Source organism: Eurytemora carolleeae, unplaced genomic scaffold, assembly GCF_000591075.1.
Source record: "Eurytemora carolleeae unplaced genomic scaffold, Eaff_2.0 scaffold68, whole genome shotgun sequence".
NCBI lineage: Eukaryota > Metazoa > Arthropoda > Copepoda > Calanoida > Temoridae > Eurytemora > Eurytemora carolleeae.
This window is the reverse complement of record NW_019396093.1, coordinates 25,671-50,226: the sequence shown is the minus strand read 5'-3', so window position 1 is coordinate 50,226 and position 24,556 is coordinate 25,671. Positions and strand designations below refer to the sequence as shown.

At 33.8% G+C, this 24,556-nt stretch overlaps 1 protein-coding gene across 1 annotated transcript in view; it reads right to left on the bottom strand.

Moving 5' to 3' along the window:
* Positions 1–461: 461 nt before the first annotated feature.
* The window catches only part of LOC111718479 (mucin-19), a 42,080-nt gene continuing 17,985 nt past the window's right edge, over positions 462–24,556 (bottom strand). Inside the window, exons 3-21 of the mRNA XM_023494091.1 lie at positions 22,212–22,365; positions 20,659–20,691; positions 19,973–20,053; positions 18,752–18,810; positions 16,521–17,108; positions 15,716–15,853; positions 15,258–15,335; positions 15,065–15,185; positions 14,562–14,667; positions 14,149–14,248; positions 11,484–11,536; positions 9,937–10,000; positions 9,276–9,487; positions 8,655–8,873; positions 6,683–6,778; positions 2,606–5,333; positions 2,423–2,493; positions 1,944–2,005; positions 462–1,604 (exon numbers count right to left, since the gene is read on the bottom strand). Of these exons, the coding sequence (XP_023349859.1) occupies positions 1,597–1,604; positions 1,944–2,005; positions 2,423–2,493; positions 2,606–5,333; positions 6,683–6,778; positions 8,655–8,873; positions 9,276–9,487; positions 9,937–10,000; positions 11,484–11,536; positions 14,149–14,248; positions 14,562–14,667; positions 15,065–15,185; positions 15,258–15,335; positions 15,716–15,853; positions 16,521–17,108; positions 18,752–18,810; positions 19,973–20,053; positions 20,659–20,691; positions 22,212–22,365 (4,971 nt within the window). The 3' untranslated portion in view covers positions 462–1,596. The remainder of the gene's footprint in view (positions 1,605–1,943; positions 2,006–2,422; positions 2,494–2,605; positions 5,334–6,682; positions 6,779–8,654; positions 8,874–9,275; positions 9,488–9,936; positions 10,001–11,483; positions 11,537–14,148; positions 14,249–14,561; positions 14,668–15,064; positions 15,186–15,257; positions 15,336–15,715; positions 15,854–16,520; positions 17,109–18,751; positions 18,811–19,972; positions 20,054–20,658; positions 20,692–22,211; positions 22,366–24,556) is intronic.

Genomic DNA, 24,556 nt, shown 5'->3' with positions numbered 1-24,556 from the left:
AACAGCATATGTTACTGATCTCTTAAATTTGGGTCAATTTATAATTTTATACATCTTAGCTTGAAGCATTTAATATGCATCTCTCTCTCTCTATCGGCCCATTTGCTTTAGTTTTACTATTTTTTCAGTTCATGTGTAGTGCATTCATTCCCCCCCACCCTCCTACACAATACTTTCCATCTCATTCTTAAACCATTTTTTCCACAATTTAAGTTGAAAGCAAAACCAAAACATGTAGTTTAATTATTAATTAATTCTTTTGACGGGAAAGCACTCAAACAAACCTCTTAAATGCCGGCTTCCTTTCAAATGCTCACACAACTAATGATTCCAGAATTTTGAATGCTTTTTTCCAAGAGTGATACATTAAAACACATCAATAAGTGTTTACCATTGCTTTCAATCTTTATCATTTGGAGAACTTTACAGTTACACGGATAGAATTTTTTTTTAACTTAGGATTTTACAACAAGGAAAATAACATTTATTTAGTGTAAACTATAAAATTAACAAAAAAACTGTTTTAATAATTAAGGCTTAGGTAACAAGAAACAGCTCGACTAGTGTAGTAAATAAACATGAACATCCTTCTAACTGAATTTACTGAATTGATTGATTTCATCCTCTTCCGTTTAAGGAAGTCTGAGATGAATGCTGGGCCGTCTAATAAGATAAACTGCACGGCATGCGAGACTGTTTATCAAATTAAACCCTCGGTTATCTTTAAATTGCCGGAGGATAAATATTAAACGAATTTTGTTTTAAGAAAAGTATTATAATAAAAAATAAAAAGCCAGGGTGTAAAATGCACATACATCTTTTAACAGAAAACGCTGAATTTTAAAGCTTTAAAAGAACAAATTTAAATGTGTTATACAATAAAATCATAGAATTAGAGGTAATATTTAAAAAAGTTACGGTCAGTAATAAAAAACTTTTTTTTACCCTTGACGAGAATTTTAAAACTTTTAAATTTTATCCCCATACATTTTAAAGCTCAATAATTGGATGGATAAACAATGGCACTTGAAAAAGTGGGCAAAATCTGATAATAATTAAATTACTGAAAACAGAGATTTCACAAGAACACCTTTAAAGGGACTGATACGTAATTTTAAATGACTCTCTATTAATAGAGTAGCGTGTCCAATTTAGGAAAGAACCCTTAAACTGTTGTCGAATCAAGGATTAATTGTAGATATTCTTATTTTTCTTGCTGGAAATTTAGTGCCTGGAAACTGCCTTTACGTTTACAGTCCCTTTAAGTTGATAATAAAATATAACGAATACGATACAGTATACAAGTTTTAGAAAATAAGAATAGTTAGATTTGTTTTAGTATTCGTCGTTTAAAGTGGGAATCTCAATTTTAGAAAGAAACAAAATATTTTATAGATATTAAAAGTAGGCAGCCTTTATAACATAAGGTATGCTTGTACTCACAACAGAACCTATCTTTTTTTTTAGAAATTACACTGCTTTATAGAATAACATTAATAAATTACATAAATAGCATAAATAAAATAAATAGTATAAATATTATAAATATATATTGTAGTTTTATACTTCAGCTGCAGGAGAGATTCAGGGTTTCACTTATTCATCTAAAAAATAGATTTAGCTCATTATGGAAAATTAAATAAAAAGAATAAAATTATCAACGTAATTTTCAGTAGAACTTTATTTAAAAATTCACATGTCAGATTCAATATGGAAACCTTTTCGCCTATATGAATTATGAAGATATCTTTGGTTTTCTGTTAGAAAATGGGTAATTTTCAATTAATTGTTCTAGGTATAATTAATAGTGGATTTTAGCAAGGTAGAAAGTATCTCTTTTTAAGATAAATGAAGAGCATAACCGTGTATCGTGCATGAAACTCTTTAAATGGAAGGTTAATAAAAATAAGGTGAACAGTCCCTTTAATAAAATAAATTTTTACCTGAGGAACCGTAATCCGCAAAAGTTGCATCAACTCCCGGTGCTTCGGTGTACATCGGTAAGCTAAACAAACAGGCAGAAATATAAAAAACAAATAGAAAACTTATATGTAGATTTTTATTCATATTATCAGTTAAAGTTTATATATTTCCATTATTCTCTCTGAACGATGTTGCCACATGAAAAGACGAAATAAAAATCTGTGTGTGTGTGTGTATTGTTATTTTGCCCTTGGTTAACTCTACTTGTCTTCTTCTATTTACATTTCCCAGGAGTTTACAGTTGATTTTCCACATGTCATTGCACATAAAAAAAATCATTTAAATACAGAGAGGAGGGGGTGTGTTTGATGTGAACATATATGGTTAATTCATTACCAAAGAAAGAAGACTTTACGCTATCTTTGCTGGGACACTAATAAACCCTAGAGTGTGGTCACTTTTTTAGACAGATTTGAAGGTTTAAGGTTTGAATAGTTACCTGAAAGAAGGCACTGCCTGTAGATCAAGATCTTCTGTTACAGGAAACAATTTTCTTTTGCGTCGAATAAACTAAATTTTATGCATAATTAAGTATTGATTACTTTTGCTTAAATGTTTCTTAATGCCCTCTGTTTGCTTAAAGATATTCATATTATACTTTTAATTGTACTTAATATCATTCCTGGTTGACAGAATTATAAGAGGCCTGCTCGTCAGACCCTACAGGAGAATTGTATAAGCTTGAAATATCTAAACTGGTTAGATCTGGTCCAACGTCATTTTCAATCTCACCTCCTCCATATGTATCTACAGGACTAGCTATATCAATGAATATTGTAGACTGAGATTCTGAAGATGGTGCGCCGTACAGAGCCTCTATGGAGTCTGCATCGTCCAAAGGAATTCCATAGAGCTCCGATGCCTCCTCATTGGTAGTTCTAAGATCAATCAGACTGCCAACTTCTGCCTGTGGGCTTCCATATGATTCTGCTGAGATATCTGACACAGCCTGTGATCTATACAGAGTAGGCAGATCGTCTAAATCTGGTTCAGATGAGCTGTAGTAGTCATTTACTGGAATGTTGGCCTGAGGTTGATATACTGCTGGGAGGAAATCATCCTCTGATGCTTCATTTATTCCATAAGAATCTGATGCCTCACGGTTAAGATCAGGAACTGATTCACGCACAAGGTCATCTCTTAAATCCACTGATACTGAATTGTCAATTATTGGTAATCCGTATTCATCATTGTTACCACCAGATTTTAAATCATCTTTCAAAGCCACAGAAGAACTGTAAGAGTCCTCTGCCTCCTCTAAAATTTCAGCTTGAGATACTGATGAGCTGATTGGATTGGAAGCAGGTGAACCATAAGATTCTGAATTACTCTGAACTGATTCTGCAGGAGAAGAGGAAGGAGTGCCATTTGAGTCAACTTTAGTGCTCACGGGTGAAGATTGAGGTGTTCCATAAGAGTCAGAGTTGCTATCAGAAGTTCCCAACGTGTTATCACTTACAGGTGTTAGTGCTAAGGTACCATATGAATCTGATGCAGAGTTAGACTCAATAACTCCTGAAGCACTTTCAAATGAGCTGACAGCAGGAGAAGCTGGAGTACCATAGGAATCTGAGTCAGTACTGGAATCAATTGCTTCTACTCCAAAACTAGTTTCACTTACAGGTGCAAGTGCTGGGTTACCATAGGAATCTGATGCACTATCAGACTCAATAACTCCTAAAGCACTTTCAAATGAGTTGACAGCAGGAGAAGCTGGAGTACCATAGAAGTCTGAGTCACTACCGGAAGCCACCGCGTCTACTCCAAAACTGTTACTGATTACTGGTGCAAGTGCTGGAATACCATAAGAATCTGATGCGCTGTTAGACTCAATAATTCCTGAAGCACTTTCGAATGAGCTGACAGCAGGGGAAGCTGGGGAACCATAAGAATCAGTGTTACTGCTAGATGCAACTGATCCTGATGATACTCCAAAAGTATCACTTCCACTAGGTGCACCTGAAGGGGTGCCATATGAGTCAGAAGAGCTGCTTGAAATGTCATTTGGCAATGAGCTGTCAAATGTAGAACTATCGACAGGAGATGATACTGGGGTGCCATATGAGTCAGATGAGCTGCTAGGTGCTCCACTTGGTAATGAACTCTCAAATAAGTTACTGCTTACCGGAGCAGATACAGGAGAACCATAGGATTCAGATGAACTACCTTGTACACTACTGCTTACAGATTCAGATCCAGCCTTACTAAAAGAATTAGATGCATCATTTGAAGCTGAGCTGCTAGCTGAGCTACTAGACAAAGGATTAGACACAGGGGTTCCATAAGAATCTGAAGAGCTCCCTGATGAACCACTATTACCAGAGGTAGATACAGAGGAGCCCAATGTATTGGATCTTCCACTAGAAACTGGAGAACCAACTGTGAAGCTGTTTTCTGAATTTGATCCAACTGGTGAGCTATATCCAGAGCTTACAGGGGCAGAAACTGGGATACCATAGGAGTCAGATCCAATGTTTAAAGACACAGCCAAGCTAGAACTACCACCAAATGAGCTGCTACCTAGTGGATTAGAAGCAGGAGTACCATATGAGTCTGATCCACTGTTTGAACTTGAGGAGAAGGATGATTGGGAACTCAATCCTGAACTACTTACAGGGGCAGAAGCAGGTGAACCATAAGAATCTGAACTTCCACTTGTAACTGCTGATGCTGCAGAGCTAAATCCAGAGCTGCTTAATGGAGCTGATGCTGGTAAGCCAAAAGAGTCTGAGCTTCCACTTGTAGCTGTTGATGCTGCAGAGTTATATCCAGAGCTGCTAATAGGAGCTGATGCTGGTGAGCCATAAGAGTCTGAGCTTCCACTTGTAGCTGTAGATGATGGAGAGTTAAATCCAGAGCTGCTTACAGGAGCTGATGCTGGTGAGCCATAAGAGTCTGAGCTTCCACTTGTAGCTGTAGATGCTGCAGTAATAAATCCAGAGCTGCTAATAGGAGCTGATGCTGGTGAGCCATAAGAGTCTGAGCTTCCACTTGTAGCTGATGTTAGTGAAGAGCTAAATCCTGAGTTACTTACAGGAGCTGATGCTGGTGAACCATATAAATCTCCGCTACTACTTGATCCACCTGGAGAGGAATAGCTGTTTGATACAGATGAACTAGAGCCTTGTGAAGGTGAGCCATAGTTTGTTGATACCACTGAAGTTGGACTGGAATAAGACACTCCTGGACTGGATGCTCCTGCAAGTGAGCTTGAAGAGCCTCCAGAGTAACCACCTGAAGAACCTGGAGAAGAACTACTAGAACCCGAGGATCCTCCACACTTCTTGCACCAATAAACTGGGCGACATTCAGGCTGGCACTTCTCTCTTGGTACACTCTTACACTGAGGACTGAAATAAAAGTCGGTTAATGTGTTTTTAAAATAAAAAGAGACACTACTTTTCCCAATGTCTTCACACTTTAAACTCAAAAAGAAACCAAATACCAACCAAAACAACATCTACAGTTTCTAGGCCTATCTTTATATATCATGGTTTATTTCTATGTAAGGATACACATTGCAGGTGTAATGCACAAAAATTATACTTATTACTCAAAGATTTTCAACTCATGATGATTCCTGACAACCAGCTCCTGGGTTGGGCATACATGGCCAAGGTTTGAATGATTAAACGTTTTCTGTATGAGATATGAAGATGTTTAGAAAGAGACAGAATATGTAACCTTCACTCAACCCTAGCTCTTTACAGTTTACAAGCTAGAAATTATAAATTATCGCCCTATATACAGTTTCCATTGGTAAAAAAAACTTTAGTTGCAAACTTCAACTGAAGGAGAAAATTAGGATATTAAGGCAAAAGATTAATGGGTATCGTTGTGAACCGTACAAGCCAAGTTCAAGGTCATTCAATATTATAACTATTGTCCATGTAAATTATTTTTTTTTATTGGGCCAGTTTGGTGTATATGACTAGTAATTGTTGGAATGCAATAGTTTAAAAACAAGTAATCAAAAAAATGTAATTTGATAAAAAAAGGATGTGGATTCTTCCCAAGATTGTGAAATTGTAAGAGGTAGGTTACAATTTCAAATTTAATTCTAATAGATTTTTAAAAAGCATCAGACAATCATCATCTATTAAAACAATCTGTTCTTTTTCATTTTTGGATAGAAAATAGACTTAACTTCTCTTAATTTTAAAGAAGCTTGAAATGTGTGTCAATTCTCATATATTGTGTTTCTCTATATGACTAAACTTAATAATCATACTACAGTATGTGAATTTATCCCTATATTCAGCTCTGTGGTTTGCAAAATTATTTATGCCGTATTAGATTGCAGTGTAATAAACAAAAAGGTTAACATGGAACCCAGACAAGGGGTTAAAGAATAAGTATCTGTGTGTGGTAAAGAATTATATATATAAATATATATAAGCATATGTGTGTCGTAAAAAAAGTATATTGACGTAATTTAAAGATAATCTCCATTTATAAAATGGCATGCCCAATTAACAACGGCCTAATGTGGTATTTCTAGCAATGATATAAGAATTTCTGCTTCAATAACAATGAAGGAAAAGAATTAAAAATCTTTTTATCAAATAAAAACAACCCCATCTTCCACATTATTAATCAGATTACCGTTGTTAATCGAATATGTCTCATTTTTTAAAGGGATGGTCATTTCAATTTAATTTTTTCAATTCATTTAATTTTCTATAATTATCTACATTACCTTGCTGATTGAGAACACTGTTGTCTTGGTATATTCCTGCATTGCTGAGTCTCTTGCTGTCTTGGGACTTGCTTACAATCCTGCCCACTCCCTTCACTAGAATATATTTATATATTAACCCTGCTCTCTTCCTGCCCACTCCCTTCTCTAGAATATATTTATATATTAACCCTGCTCTCTTTCTGCCCACTCCCTTCACTAGAATATATTTATATATTAACCCTGCTCTCTTCCTCCCCACTCCCTTCTCTAGAATATATTTATTGATTAACCCTGCTTCTTGGTATATTACTCCCTTCTCTAGAATATATTTGTATATTAACCCTGCTCTCTTCCTGCCCACTCCCTTCACTAGAATATATTTATATATCAACCAATCTCTATTTCTGCCCACCCCCATCACTATAATATATTTATATATTAACCCTGCTCTCTTCCTGCCCACCCCCTTCACTAGAATATATTTATATATTAACCCTTCTCTATTTCTGCACACCCCCATCACTAGAATATATTTATATATTAACCCTGCTCTGTTCCTGCCCACCCCCTTCTCTAAAAATATTGATTTTAGATTAATATAGATTAAAATAACCTTGAGACAGAAGCACAAAGGAGTTACGCGTAGTCGGCGTAGAACAGGCGATCTTTCTGTGGAATTATAAGAGAGAGTCTGTTCTACGCTGACTACGCCCCCCCCCNCCTACTACCTACTACCTACTACCTACTACCTACTACCTACTACCTACTACCTACTACCTACTACCTACTACCTACTACCTACTACCTACTACCTACTACCTACTACCTACTACCTACTACCTACTACCTACTACCTACTACCTACTACCTACTACCTACTACCTACTACCTACTACCTACTACCTACTACCTACTACCTACTACCTACTACCTACTACCTACTACCTACTACCTACTACCTACTACCTACTACCTACTACCTACTACCTACTACCTACTACCTACTACCTACTACCTACTACCTACTACCTACTACCTACTACCTACTACCTACTACCTACTACCTACTACCTACTACCTACTACCTACTACCTACTATCTACTACCTACTACCTACTACCTACTACCTAATACCTACTACCTTACTGAATTTTCCCTTCCTGTTATAAGAAAGTGATAGCCAGCGTACTTCATAAAACGTCTCGTGTACTGTATGCAAGCATACGCTAAACTTCTTGATAGGAAGTTAAACTGCATTTTTAAATAAGAAACACTTATGAAAAGATTTGGTTTTGGCCGGTGGAAATAAAGAAAAAATCCTTTGTGCATGCAATGTTTAACATGGAATAATGGGGAAAGAGGAAAAGGAATTGTTTTAAAATGTTTTGAATGTGGGAACCTAAATTGATTGTAAAGTAAGTTTAAACAATGATCTTCAATTCATTGTTCATCATACTCACAGCAATAAATCTTCTTAAATATTCGTTAGATTAAATTTTAAGAGGACAGGTTCAGGGGAAGCAAGTTAAAAACCGTGCTTATGTATCACGGTTTTGAACTTTCTTTCCCTGGAGTATTAAAGGAACACATATCTGAATTGAAATTTCAGGAACACATTGCACAGTTCCCCATATTATGAATACATTGCACAGCTTACCATTTTAGGAACACAAATTGCACAGTTTACCATTTTAGGAACACAAATTGCACAGTTTACCATTTCAGGAGCACAAATTGCACAGTTTACCATTTCAGGAACACATTGCACAGTTTACCATTTAAGAAACACATTGCACAGTTTACCATTTAAGAACATATTCCATAGCGTACAGTTAACCATTTCAGTAGTACAGTACAGTACAGTACATTTCAGTAGCGCTTCTTTTTTTCCTTTCCGGAACACAAAGTTATAGATTCAGAAAAAATAGCACTAAGCACAGGCTTAATGGAACAGTGCGTTTTTGAAATACAAACTTATTTAGCAGCTTACCTTCTTGGAACTGATATACAACTTTGTCTTGGAACACTGGAACACTGCTGGCGGGGAACACTGCTGCACTGTTCCTTTGGAACTGTTGAACATTCCTGTCTGGGAACCTGGCGTTCCACGGGTCTGCATTCTTGTCTTGGGACACTAGAGCACTGTTCCGTAGGAACCTGTTCACAAACTTGTCGTGGAACGGAGGAACATTCTTCTCTTGGAACATTACTAAAAAATGAACTCGTGACTTTAAAGATTCTTCGCCAATCAAATTAAACCAATTGAAAATTTTGCTGCCATTTGATAGGAGGATAACGAAGTAATAAACATTGCACATTTTACAAGGTGGTGGTATAGAAAAAAAAGTCCCCTACTCCCGATAAGTAAAAACGTTTTTTCAAATCATTCCTGCATTCGCCCTTGCACAGAAAACACAAAAGGAATAACAAAGTATTTTCTGTATTTTTTAGAATAAACTATTTTTTAATTTGTAAAACATCTTAAATTTTTAAGAAAGCCTCTAAAAGTCTGAAAACTTTTTAAAGTGTTTTTTTAACGAACGAAGCTATGTCCCATCACTATATATATGCACTGCAGTTCAACAAACTAATTCTTATATATGTATTTAACCTGCACTGTTGTTGAGGAACTGTACTGCACTGCTGTTGAGGAACCTGTTGGCACTGTTCCCTTGGAACAGATGTACATTCTTGTCTAGATACTGGAGAACACTGCTGGTTAGGTACAGTACGACACTGCTGTCTGGGTAATGTACTGCACTGTTGACGTGGAACTGTACTGCACTGCTGCCGGGGGGTGCTAATACAGCTTTCATCAGGAACCTTTCAAGAAAAAAAATTGAGTAAAAATAAATGATCCACCCTGTATTAATTCCAATGTTTATTGGTCCACCCTGTATTAATTCCAATGTTTATTGATCCACCCTGTATTAATTCCAATATTTATTGATCCACCATGTATTAATTCCAATGTTTATTGGTTGACTCTGTATTAGCTCTCATATTTTTTTGGTCCACCCTGTATTGATACTTAAGTATTTTGGTCTACCCTGTATTAATACTCAAGTTTTTTGGTCCACCCTGTATTGATTCCCATGTTTATTGGCCCGCCCTGTATCAATTCTTGTGTTTATTGGTTCACCTTGTATCAATTTTCATATTTATTGGTTTACCCTGTATTTATTATGATGTTTATTTGTGCAGGGGGCTTAATAATTATGTATTTTGGTCCACCCTGTATTTATTCTCATGTTTATTTGTTGACCCTGTACCTGGTTACACTCCTGCCTGGAGACTGGTCTACAATCATTTCTCTGGATTGTCTCACAAACCTCTCTACAACAATAATTCATATCAAACATTTATAAGATTAGATATATTTAGACCATGATCTAGATATATCTAGACCATGGTACGTCTAGATATATCTAAACCATGGTACGTCTAGATATATCTAGACCATGATCTAGATATATCTAGACCATGGTACGTCTAGATATATCTAGACCATGATCTAGATATATCTAGACTATGATCTAGACGTAATTTCTAATAACCCTTCCTTTCCTCACGTAACCTATTCCTGGTTAAAAGTCAGAGAGCCTTAACTTTAAATGTCATTTCACCGATTAAATGAAGATTTTTTGTGTTTGCTATTTTATACTTTTTTATACTTTATTTTCAGCAAATACACAACCAATCTGAAAACCATGATATTTCAGAAGAGCCTAAGAAACTTAAGTTTGCTCCTATTATTATTTTAATTTGATAATTTTTCATTTTTCATAAATATAATCTATATAATACAAGTTTACAACAAGACATTCATATATATTGGTTTCGTATAGCCGGCCGAACGGCTGGACAGATTGTACTGAAGTTTTTGTGGACATTCATGGTAAAGGTTGAAAAAAAGAAATTTAAAATTTTTTTTATTTAAAATTTTTTTATCCACGGGCAACGCCAGCTACTTGATGATATAATAAAAATATGTTCGTATCATATGACCAGAACTCCCACCAATGGAATCACGGTATACTGGTCACGTAATACAGACGGAGTCACGTAATAATGGTGGGAGTTCTGGCCACATGACACGAACGTATTTATTGTATTATCAATTATATCTATTAAAAATGAAAAAATTATTAAATTCAAATAATAATAGGAGCCAACCTAAGTTTCTTAGGCTCCTCTGGTATATCGTTGTTTTCAAATGGTTGTGTTTTTGCTGAATTGATACGTTTTAAACCTACTATTTTTATAAAACATTATATATATAAATATAGATTTTCGTATAAATTTGACACAGTTTATATCAATTTCTCGATACAGGATAATGAGATAGAACTCTCATGGGTCTCAACAACCTTTAAGTGATTAAAGTTTGTATACGCTATTTCCGTATGATATTGAATAAGAAATCAAAATATGGCTTAAATGTGTCGATAAAGATTGAATATATCTATGTCGTTGTAGTCAGTTATATGATTCTTGTGCAGAGTGGCATGTCCGTTTCACAACGGTACACTTTAAATCTTTTGTCTGATCAAGCATGAAGGAAATATCCTTATTCAGTATCTACCTTAAAATTGATTATTCTTATTGAGTTTTCTCAATAAAAGTGAAAAGAAAAAATGACATTTTCAGAATTTTTAACTTTCAGAGGGATAACATCGATACGGTTGTAAATCGGACAGTCCACTTTGTAAAAAAAGGTCACTTGAAATTAGTATTACGATTACATGTAGACTTTTTCGACATAAATAAACTTCGAAAATAATTAATTTATAAAAAAGACATAAAAAGCATTGTTTACCTATCTACTTGTTTACAAACAGGTTTTGTTACTGTACTGCAGCCTGCTTCCGTCTAGAATAAAAAGATGAAATTATGGTTTTCAACCTGGTTGCAAATCATGCTCTTGAGCAAGGTTGAATATAACCATATGTTTCCAGGGTTTGAGATCAAAGTTGAAACAAATATATTTCAGACCAATTGAGTTGTTTCAAATTTTACTACTTACAGGATGTCTAGGTATACACTGGAAACAATAAAACTGTGAAATTATTTTATCTCACTTTTTAAAAATCCATCCTTAAAATTGATGCCACTTTTTTTAGCAGTCTGGATCTATGTGAGAATTTTACAGAGTTTAAAAAAATGTTTAGTTATCCGTTACCGCTGGTACATTTTTTGGGGATTGGCGAAAGGCTTAATATCAAAGGTATGCTAGAAATTGTGTCAGTTTTATAAAAATGTTTGCTTCAAAAATATTTTATTCGTCGAGGCCTTGCATCCGTATTTCTACCATGAGTAAACTACTTATAACATTATAATAAACTTCACACGGGGGTCAACAAGTAAGAAAGGATGTCTGTGTGTCTGTCTGTAGATCTATGTGTGTGTCTGTTATGCAAATATCCTTGTTTAAACAACCGTGCACAGACTACAGATCTATAAAAATCGCATAATCCTGAGCATAGATCCGTTTGTCGGAACCATATTCTCTCATTCATTCAACTTTTTACAAACTTTCGGCCTTGGGACCATATTTTTGTCTACCACATTCATTTTAGGAAATCAAGTAATTGTCAAAAAGATGAGATCATGCATGCTTTATAATTTTAAGGTGTTTTCCTTTCTTTATTTGATCAAATTTGGCAATTTAAGATCAAATTTGCTCCAACTGGTAGAAAAGTCATATCATTTTGTTCGTTTTAGAGAAATCCATAACATATTGTTCATAGTTTTTAACATGATTTTCTTATTTTCCCACATGCCGAACAGGTCGGACTGCAACATGGCCTCTAATGCTGGTACAATTTCATTCTAAAAAGTGTTATTTAATTTCATATCTATACACTGTTATACACTATACCAATCATCATCATCTTTCAACTCATTATATGTACTGTCACGTTTGTATACCCTCGGGAGTTTACAGGGTGTCCCAAATCCCAATAAAACATGGCATGGGACAGTGACAATTTTTTAATCGTCTTTGTAAATGATTTTTTGATTTAGTATGGTCACTTGCTGTTTCGTCTGCTAGATGTAAAAGAATTTTTCTGTTTATTTTTTTAATGCATATATTTGTACTTAAATGAAATGAGAAATTCTCGTTGACCAACACAGTAGCTGTTCTTCTTCACTATTTATCTTGCAGAAATGTTGCAGAACATCATACAACGTTTTGCAGAATAACCGTTCACAGAAGATAAATTTTAGGAGACGAATCTTAAATATGTGAAATGCTAATTCATATCAAAGACGATTTTAATTCGTCTCTTAATTCTCATGTTTATTGGGACACCCTGTAAACTGTATGCACTGTGTCAGGAAATAAGGATGAAGGATGGGTTTCTTTTGTTCTAAATATTTATTTTTACATATTATATTTAATCAAGGAACAATATCGAAATCGGTAAAGAACCAAGGGAAGAATGAAACAATACACTATTAACAATTTAACAACCCTATAAGTACCCTCATCAAGCCACACAAACTAACGATATTAAAGATACTTTATTGGCCTTAAAGCCGGGGAATTCAAGGTCTTTTAGGTCTTAAGGTTCTTTCAACTCGTCATAAATGTTCAATTTTCAATTTTGATTAGCATACATGTGTATATTTAAGGAATTTAAGGGGGCTTTTAAGTTCCGGATTCGACAGTAATATGTTTAATGGTTTTTGAGAGGGAACAGAGAGGAACAGGGGGGTAACATTAGAGAACAGGGAGGCGGGGGGGGGGGAAGATGAAAAGAAAAAAACTATTAATGAGCTTTATGAGAAAATTGAGCTTTTATATACATTATATACATTTGTTATAGATAGTTGATAAATATGTCCAAAATTATTCATTATCGTATGAAAACAGATAAAAAAACGGAGAAAACTTCACAGGGGATTAAATATCTAATTTTATTTCTCAAATTATTTAAAATATTGAGTCTGTAGTTGCTTATAACATGAAGTTGTGCGCATGTGCTTATTGTGAAATGCCTTTATACATATTTAAGGGATGGGAAACGTTTCCAAATAAACAATTTTAAATTCGAAATTTTAAAGAAAAGCTTCTTGTAGTGATGTGCATTCAGTTGGTTCGCTTTTTGATAGTTTTTGGCCCTAATTTTCTTTCACTGTTAATATTTGGCATAGTGAAGAAAAACAACTATGTAAAATTGTTTATTACTTTTATAACACTATGTAAAATTTTGACCTTAACAGAAGATGCATTCAAAAAACGATTAAACGCCAACGTGTCATAACGATCGTTTTTGGATCGTTTTCGAATCGTTTTTTAATCGTTTTTGGATCGTTTTTCCATTTTTATTAGGGTAAATATATTACAAGGTTTAATAAAAGCAAACTTTGACAGAATACAGTTTTGAAATCTGCAAAGTTTTATCAATTTTTTTAACGGGCATAATCGATTAACAAACTAGTCGTTTTCCCGAAATCCCTTAAGAAAAAAAACTGACCTGACGACAGTTTTGAACAGGCACACGACCACATTCCTTCTTGGGTACTTGTCGACACTGCTCATCAGCGATTTGTCGACAATTTGGTTTTGGTACATTTCTAAAATAAATCAGAAATGTTTGATAAGTAAAATTAACACTATGTTGGTAAATATATTCGGATTCTGTTTGCAACTGCATTGTCACTGAAATAAAGGAACTGAACACTTGCCTCGTACTTCAATTTTGCATTTCTCATATCCTTGCAACCTGATTTTGCAACCTTTAATATTTCCGACTTTAAAAATTTGATCTAACGACAACAGGTTGCAAAGATATAGGGATAACCAAATTATAATTTACAGCAAGTTATCAGTTCCTTTGGGCATTTAATTTTTTTAAGAAAAATTTTTCGGGCTTGAATGTAAACAAACCTGCAGTTATTTACAGGTATGGTTTGGCAATCTTGTTCCACCTCCCCCTCCCCTTCCCCTTCAGTAAACCCTGGACCATAGGCAGGCTGGCAGTTCTCAGTATACTTTATTATCATTATCATTTTTATTATTATTATTATTATCATTCGCATCCTAATTCGAAAGTTGAAAAAATGCCTTTGCAAGCTTTAAGAATTATAGAAAGACCTAGTGTAAAACTGAGTTAGCTATGCATGAATGCAAACTAAATGTCAATTAAAACGAAATCAATTCCTTAGCTTTAAAATGTGCAGAGTAATTATAGCGAGGGTTTGTTAAACTAATTATGCATCTCATTTTATTAATTAATGCACACACATTTGTTTTGAATAAATTATACACTAATGTAAAATATAATCAAATTATTAATGTGCAAATTTAAACTTTTGTGCGTTTTTTTTATTTAATTTTGAAAATACATTACTTTTCACAATATTTTATATATTCTTAATGTATTATTGTACCTGTTGTACACACTAGTTCATATTCAGTTGAACAACGTTCCTTGTACACGGTTTCACATTCTTCTTCGTACTTTGTAAAGCACTCCTCTGTATCAACAGTATCACAAACAGTCTCACCCTCCTGCAGTACAATACCTTAGTTAATGTTGTACATTGTACCAAATTTAAAAAAAAAAAATTTAAAAATTGTTACCGAGCAATCTTCTTCTTCAACATCCTCACATTCCTCCTCTTGTACAGTAGTACACTTCTCCTCAGGTACACTCTCACACTGTACAGATTGAAAGATAAATAGATAGATAGATGACTGTACTGCCCAGCTATACAAAGAGCATTGTAGTTAAACATGGAAATCATCTATAAACCCTGCTGCTGTACTGTAACCCTAATTGTACACTACACTGTACACTGTAAATCCTTTAATTTACTGTATTTCTGCTTGAAAACTGTACAATGTACGGTGTACAAATCAATAAGTTCTCCACTAAATCCAGTAATGTACTGCACTCCTGTTTGTACATTGTACATTGGACATACTACATTGTACACTGTACATAATAACTAAGTTTATTTGTAAATACTGTACTTTAATGCACTGTGTGTACATTGTATACTGTACATTGTACAGTGGACAGAATACTATGAGTTTACCTGTAAATCCTGTACTGTACTGCACTCCTGTTTGTAGGTCGGTTGACAACTCTTCTCCTCTATGGTTTCACAAACTTGTTCGTTTACAGTATCACAAACCTCCTCATTTACATCCTCACACACCTCTTCAGACACCGTCTACGGTAAGAAAGGATTAGATATGATCGATCCATCGATTTAATGCTTTTGTTTAGGGCATCATCATCAATAACAATTTCATCCTCATTAATATATCCGTCCTAGTCATTACCAGTAATAAACACAATAAACACAACCCATCAACCCAATCAGGAAATAATAACAAATATATATAATGGTTAGATTAGGATGTTCAGAGAACAAACTAATATTTAATTTTGTTCTAATTAAATTGTTAACTTCATGTCAAGTTTCTAAAGGGTCAGTTTATGACAGATCAATGTTGAAAAAAACGTTAGTTGTAAACCAACTCATGGTATTTTTGGTAATATAGGAATTGATTTGTAGCACTCTCATAATGAAAAGGCAGTCATTAAAATTTGTTTGAAAATATCTTAAAGGGACTCAAGCCGTAATTAATTCAAAGCATTACATGTTCGATTCACAAGGGTATCCTTTAAACCCCTGCAATCTTAGTAACAATTCGAAAGATATCGTCGTTTTCATCTTAAAAAGTGTTGAATCCTGACAAATTCCGTCGTCTTTCAAAAATAAAGATAAGGATATATTATGCCTGTTAAGTGCAAGTGAATTAAACACTGCCACTCTATAAAATGATAATCAATTATGCCTACAGTCCCTTTAAAATAAGCATGTATTAATCTACCTGGCATGCTTGGTCGGTAACTGTAGAACACTGCTGTTCTTGTACTGTACTGCATTCCTGGCTGTACACAGTTTTACAGGCCTGTTCGTTAACAGTTTGGCACTGCTGTTCAGAAACCTGCTGGCATTGCTGTTCAAAAACCTGTTCGCATTTCTGTTCATATTTAGTTTCGCACTTTTTTTCACTTGTACTTCCGCATTCAGTTTCACTCACTGTGTCATACACAGTGTTGCACTGCTGTTCATTAACTGTTGAACATTGCTGTTCATTCACAGTACTGCACTGCTGTTCGGTGACTGTTGAACACTGCTCTTCGTATTTAGTCATATATTCGGTCTCACACTTTTCCTCGTTTACTGTTCTACACTCGTTTTCGGTTGCTGTTGCATAGGTTGTTGAACACTGCTGTTCATTCACCGTTTTACATTCTTGTTCGTTAACGGTCGTGCACTGCTGTTCGTTGACTGTTGTGCATTGAGGAGCAGCAGACGGTGAACAAACTTGTTCAAAAACGGTTTCGTATCTTGTTTCACATTTTTCTTCATTAACAGTTGTACACGAGGGTGTTGCTGAAGACCCAGAACAGTCCTGTTTTAGCAATAAACAACAATATTTATTTATTCAGAACCGGAAGTTTAAATGACAAAAAAACATTTTAAAATAAAAAATTCTAAAAAGATAATAAATATTCATTATTCATAATCAAAATTAAAAATTGTTTGAACAACGGGTTATGGTATTGGCGACTTTTCAGAATAAAAAATCATGACCATGTGATAAATGAACAAACTGCGTAAGAAGTTCCAAAAGAGAATTAAAAACTTTCAACAATGTTTACAAAAATGACAATGTTTAACATTAAAACCTTGAGAGCGTTAAGTAAACAACATCATGCAAAAATGTTGAGCATTGCATATGTAAATTGCAAACTGTAAAATCTTTGCAAAATTATATTTTTGAAGAAAGAAAAACGTGGCATCGCATTCAAACTTCATACATCTAGGACCATATAATACTGCTTTGTATTCTTTGCATTGAATCCTTTATGCTTTATTAAACCTTAACCCCAAAATATTAAATATGTGGCAGGAATTCAACTTTACAAACTACAGAAACATGATTTAGAAACAAAATAAACATGCATCAGAATGATGAAAATGTGGTTTGCGATTCAATATCCGGTAATATTTCACAAATCAGTATCTTGGTAAAAAAAAACTTTATGTTCCGAGGGTATTCTGAACAAATACAGTGGTTGCACTTATGTTTTAGGTGCAATTTTACCGGTTGGCTTTGAAATCTCATAGCGCTCCTTTAGTTATAATAAGAAAAGCAAATATTTTGATTACATATTATAAATTCAAAAAAATATTTGATTTTCTCAATTGGCTTTATGATTGAAAAAAATGTATTTAGAAAGAAAAAGAAAGTATCAGTTTAAACAAAAGTCAGAATGTCCTGTAATTTAAAATTGCAATGTAAGGTGGCTGAGCCAGTATTATTCTGTTATTAATGTGACAACTCAACTTTAGTTCAAGGATCTGTTCAGCTTCTTAACCTACAGGGGACATGCAAGAGAGGGACAACCCTGAATTACACTTTTAAACATTATCTGATCAATAATATGGAAGCATATATCGTCGAGCCTCTAGCCGTAAAAGTAATCAATTCTCACAATGTCATTCATTGTTTTTAAAGGAGATATTCATTAGTCACTTTAAAGGATATATTCATTAATCACTTTTTTTATACAAACCACAATTCAAAATGATCAATTTAAAAAAAACATGGATATCTCTATATTCAGGCATAGCTTTCAAGGGTAACATTGTGATTTAGTTTTATTTATTTATTGCAGTGATTTAGATTTATAATCACAATTGAAATTGCACTTACAGTCACTTTCAGAGGCCCAACAAGAATCAGGGATATTATCATAATACAACATTATATTTTTAGTGAAAATATTTAATCTGGTTTAATATAAGATAAGATATAGTTTATTGCTAAAAATACACACGTACAGGAGTGTGATACATTTACAAAACAAAAAAGTTGTTTCAATGTATTTTTTTAAATGTTTAGATAAATATCAAAGATTCTTGGGAAATTTCTAAAAAGTAAAAAAACGAATCCGAAAGGCCCTTGCCCAGAGAACAGAGCAAGAAAAAAAAACCGGAAGTGCGGAAGGAGTTTGTTATACCGTGATATTATTATTATTGTTTGTGTTCCTGCTCTTGTACAGTTGCACACTGATTTGTACATTCCTGCCCTCCTTGTGCACAATCCCCTAGTAAACATAAACTGAATTATATAAACATTCCCCTAGTAAACATAAACTGAATTATATAAACAGTCCCCAAGTAAACATAAACTGAATTATATAAACAGTCCCCTAGTAAACATTAACTGAATTATATGAGCAGTCCCCTAGTAAACATAAACTGAATTATAGAAACAGTCCCCTAGTAAACATAAACTGAATTATATAAACAGTCCCCTAGTAAACATAGACTGAATTATATAAACAGTCCCCCTGTAAACATAAACTGAATTATATAAACAGTCCCCTAGTAAACATAAACTGAATTATATAAACAGTCCCCCAGTAAACATAAACTGAATTATATAAACAGTTCCCTAATAAACATAAACTGAATTATATAAACAGACCCCTAGTAAACATAAACTGAATTATATAAACAGTCCCCTAGTAAACATAAACTGAATTATATAAACAGTTCCCCAAGAAACATAAACTGAATGATATAAACAGTCCCCCAGTAAACATAAACTGAATTATATAAACAGTCCCCTAGTAAAATCAATTTAGCCCAAATTTGCTGATGTGAAAATATTACTTTTGCCAATACAAACCCAAAATGATTTGTTAAATTGATATATTTTACAATGACTCTGAATTATATAAACAGTCCCCCAGTAAACATTAACTGAATTATATGAACAGTCCCCTAGTAAACATAAACTAAATTATAGAAACAGTCCCCTAGAAAAATCAATTTAGCCCAAATTTGCTGATGTGAAAATATTACTTTTGCCAATACAAACCCAAAATGATTTGTTAAATTGATATATTTTACAATGACGTTTTACAACTTCTAGAAACTGGCTTTATCTGTGCATGGTTATAGGAAGTCCGAGCTTGAAAATTGTAATTTTACTTGTTAACAGTAAACCAGTTTAATAAAGTCCTAATATTTCACAAATTTATGAAAGAAAGTCATGGGACAAAAAAACTTGGAAATAAAAACTTTGGAAAGTCCCAAAAGACAAAATGTCACTGAAAATAAAGTCCTGGGTTTTGCATTCCTGGGACTTTTTTAGAAAAAAATTCTTGGCGGTTACCATGTCACAATTAGATATAAACAACTATATATTGTACTGTACCGTCTGTACCGTACTGTACTGTACCTGTATCTACTGTAGTGTACCTGTATCTATCGTACTGCGCTCTACTGTACAGTCATTACTCGCCCCATAGGTTGGTAGTGCCAGTACGGAGGAGGGTGTTCCTAAATGATTAATCGTTTTTTAAATCAATCATTTAAAAAGATCAAATAAATCAAAAATTGCCATGATTGCTATAATTCATTCACTTAGGGGTCCGACATTATTCAATTAAAAATCACAAAAAGTTTATTTTCTGAAAAAGGTTACTTTGAAGTAAGGAAATATGCTTCAGTGCTGTTTATTGTCAGTGCCCATTTATTAAACAATGTTAGTAAAACCCAAATAGATTTTAGTACAATAGATGGCAACGAAGAGTTTGTACACTCTCAGTACAGCTGTATTCTGACGTCACAAGTGTCAATTCAGTTTTTGTGTCCGACAAAATTATTAAAAATAGTGATAATTTTAGAATAAAGTGCTTATCTTACAGCAAACTAAGTGCAGTGTTATGTGTTCTTTATTTCTGTTTTTACACTTTTTAAATCAATCTTGGAAAACATGTCAACTAATGTAAGAAAATTTCATTTTCCTTATTATATTTGACACTTGTGACGTCGTATATAATTGGTCCATTTCTCTGTTGCCACCTACTAAATAATCGATTTGGTAAAAACATTTCAACAATAATCCACAATATTTTAGAGCCACTTTATAAATTCCAATATACCTAGAACAGCTCCGGGTGAACCATAGGAATCTCCTGAAAAAAATTGATATAAACAATTTACGCAGCTTTCATAAATCTTACTATTCAGTAGATTGTTATCCATTTTTGCTAAGAGTAAGACTGTTTTCACACAAAAAGAGCGCTAGGGAAATCAAAATTCCCAATACCTAATAAAACCAAAAACAATTAATTTTGAGTACTTTTTCATTTACTTTTTGTATACTTTTTCAACAACTTTCTATATTTTTAAACCTCACGTTTTTAAATACATTCTTTGCAATTAAACATTGTAAAGCCAGCATTGATTACAGAGATGATAAGTAATATTTAATGAAGGATATTTCGATGATTCTCCATTTTGTTTTTAATATCATTAAATAAATATAAGCTGATATAATAAAAGAAAGATTTATCAAATCATTGATTAAAATTTTCTAAAATATCTGCTTTATAGACAACGAAATTTCCAAATAATAAATATAACGTTTTCTTAAATAGATTTTTTAAGAAACCCCTAAAATACACCACTACACCGTTACCTGCAGAAGATGAGACTATTCTTAAATCACCATGATAGTATAATTTTGATATTAATTATTGAATATTATTTAAAAGTTAAAACATTTATAGCTGCTGTCAATCATGAATATAAAACTTTCGTTAACCGACATATCATCAAGTGATCCTACAATGGTTCTTTTTAAATTTCATCATTCATGGATACCGTTGTAAATCGGGAATGTAACGCTTTGATTTTGGGTGTCACATGAAATATCGTCGGCAGTCCCTTTAAAACTGAGTAATTTCTCTAAAGGCTCATTCTTTGTGGGCAACCATGTGTTTAGAATATTTATTTGCATGGTTTCAGGGATTTTTATTTTCTATTCCTAGTTTAAATTCCTAACTATAGTTAATTTCGCATATTTCAGGAATCTGGAATTTACAAGTTACTACTGAGAATCCATTTTGACGTTTCATCCCGCCTTTTCTGAAACTTCCTACTTTTCATCCCGCCTTTTCTGAAACTTCCTACTTTTCATTCCGCCTTTACTGAAACTTCCTACTTTTCATCCCGCCTTTTCTGAAACTTCCTACTTTTCATTCCGCCTTTTCTGAAACTTCCTACTTTTCATTCCGCCTTTTCTGAAAATTCCTACTTTTCATCCCGCCTTTTCTGAAACTTCCTACTTTTCATCCCGCCTTTTTTAGAAGAAACTTGATGCTGGAAAGATTGCCTATACTATGTGTAGTGTGTACTATCGTACGTATAATTCGCATACACATAAAACTTCTTGCATTTTGCAAGGAGGCTTGTAAAAACAATCATAAATTTGCACAGGGGGTCCAAATATTTATTGTAAAAATTGCGACCATTTTATTTTGACAACCCAAACCAACTTTTTCGGAACCAAAACAAATGTTTTTAATTTTCCTCACGTCCAACAATTTTAGGTATATAAATTGAATTTTTTTGTGATTTTTTGTCTTAAAGTTAAATCGTACTCAATCTAAACTTTGATTTATTTGTATCGAGTGCATGGTTCTAAATCTACCTGCTTGAATACTTGTAAAAGAGTTTGATGAAGGAAGGATTGGTGTGTCATAGCTGGTGGGCGCAGGGCCGCCATATTGTCTTCTTGACGCACGTGGCCTTGTTACTGATATAGGTGTACTGCTTGTTACCAGCAAGCTGATGGACATACATGCCTAAAAAGTAATAATTGTATATTGCTTGATTGAATGGAAGACGACTTACAAGTTTCCGGGGATTTAGAGTTCTTTGTTTTGAATCCAAACCCAACCATAAGATTTAAGGCAGGGGTGTATACGGGGGCCTATAAGTCTGAGCCCCCCTCTTGATAAGTGAAAACGAAATTTCCCAGGGGTTTCCGCCGTTTCTCCCTTTAAACTGGAAAGTAAGAAAAGGTTGAACCCCCCTACCCCCGACAAAATCCTGTATACGCCCCTGAGTGGAGGTTTTTCCTGTCCTTTCAATATTTCCGCTTGAATAAGATTAAGCTCTTGGTATTGTAAATCCGTGTGGACTGTGGGAGGATTATGCCCATATTTGTATTTAAACAAATACAAATTTTATCCAAACTTGTCAGATTGATGACTCGAGAACTTTCCTGATCGTTTGTCTGTCTGAATTTATAGATCACGCCTCCTTGAAAACTTACATATTTTGCACACGATGTTAAAGGGACTGTACAAGTAATTTCGAGGAATTATATTTTAAAAGAGGTACACGTCCGATTCATTACGGTACCCGACACCCGTAAAACTTGTATCTGAATCAAGTGAAAGATATCAAATTCAAAAGCGATAATGATGGATATCTGCATTTGAGATCAGACAAAGCTTTAAAGGGTAGCGATGTCGATGTGAATCGAACATGTCAATCTATAAATGAGGAATCTCTTGAAAACAGGTCTACTGTACCTTAAAGAAACCAAAAACACATATTTCTGATTTATTGCTGAAACAAGATTTGAAACCGAATTTTCAACAATCTTATCATACTATCCTTCTTATCTAATTTTTTAAGAAGTTGAAAATAAGAAAACTAGGAAAAAAGAGGAATGACGGGATTATCATAAAATCCCCCCCCCCTTTCTTTTCCCTAAAAAATCAACTATATATAATTTCTGCCAGTTTTACTTCATTCAACTTGACTCCGATCTTCTAAATCATTTTCCAAATATTTTTTATAAGTGAAGGAAAAAAAACTTTCTATTTTCAAATTTTGCATGTGTAAGAAAACCTTGCAACCCTTCACATCTGCCATATTATCGTAAACCACCGAATGAATAATTTTGATTGTTCGCGAAGCTACCATAATGACAATTTTAATATTTTGCATATTTGCAAACTCAATGCAAGCTCTTTTAACAATGCTAATTTTTTACACGCAGTAATATTAATCAAAAACAGTTTTGATTTTCTGGAAAAAAGCATGTCAAAGATTATACAAAGGTGTTAACTTTTGAATTTGGGAGCTAATTCATATTTTTTTTAAATATTTCGTTATGTAAAATTATAATTTAGGTAGAAACGTTAAATGAAGTTTGCAGTTTACACTCTTAAAGTTTCTCATAAAATAATTCTAGATTTTCTACTTTTTCTTATCATTTTGATCTGTGCTGTTTGTGTACAAGTGTAATGAGAAGACTTTCAGGCAGTTTAGATGAAAACCTTTGAACCTAGGCCTACTTAAACTAAATTTAGTGCTTGATCCTTCAAGTATGTCCGAATTGAGATTTGAATCGACATTTTTTGTAAAGACTCATCCTTTATTTTCAAATTGAACAAAAATCATTCTTTAAAAGTCATGATACGGCAACGAAATAGTTCACTCCCCAAATGTCTAGCCGCGTTGATGGATATGATATTAGATCAAAGTTAGATAATGATCTCCTAATTTGTAAATATACTGGCTGAAGTGCCCGACTTTCCCAGTGGAATTTTTAAAAAAAATCTTGAAAAGAAAAAATATATTTTTTTAATTTGAATTTTTTAGCCTATGTTATCCCAGGGATACCCCTGGGTTCCCTCAAAAAGTTCAGCCCATTCGGTCCAGTCGTTTGGCCGGCTTTAGGGAACAAATATACGAATGTCATGTTTTATTATATAGAAGATAGATGAATAGTCTGAAGCAGAGGCAATAAGATTCCCCCTTGCCCCCCCCCCTGAACGAATTTCTGTATACAACCCTGGTCTGAAGTATGGCTAAAGCTAAAAGATATGGTGTAATTAATTTGACTGGAACATATTCATCTCTGAAGGATTCATGAATACAAAAACAGTCAAGATATTCTGGAATCAGACATAAAACCATGCAGCTTAGATATGGGCATCGTTTTCAGTTCAGTTTCTCAGCATTCAAGGTTTTTTTACT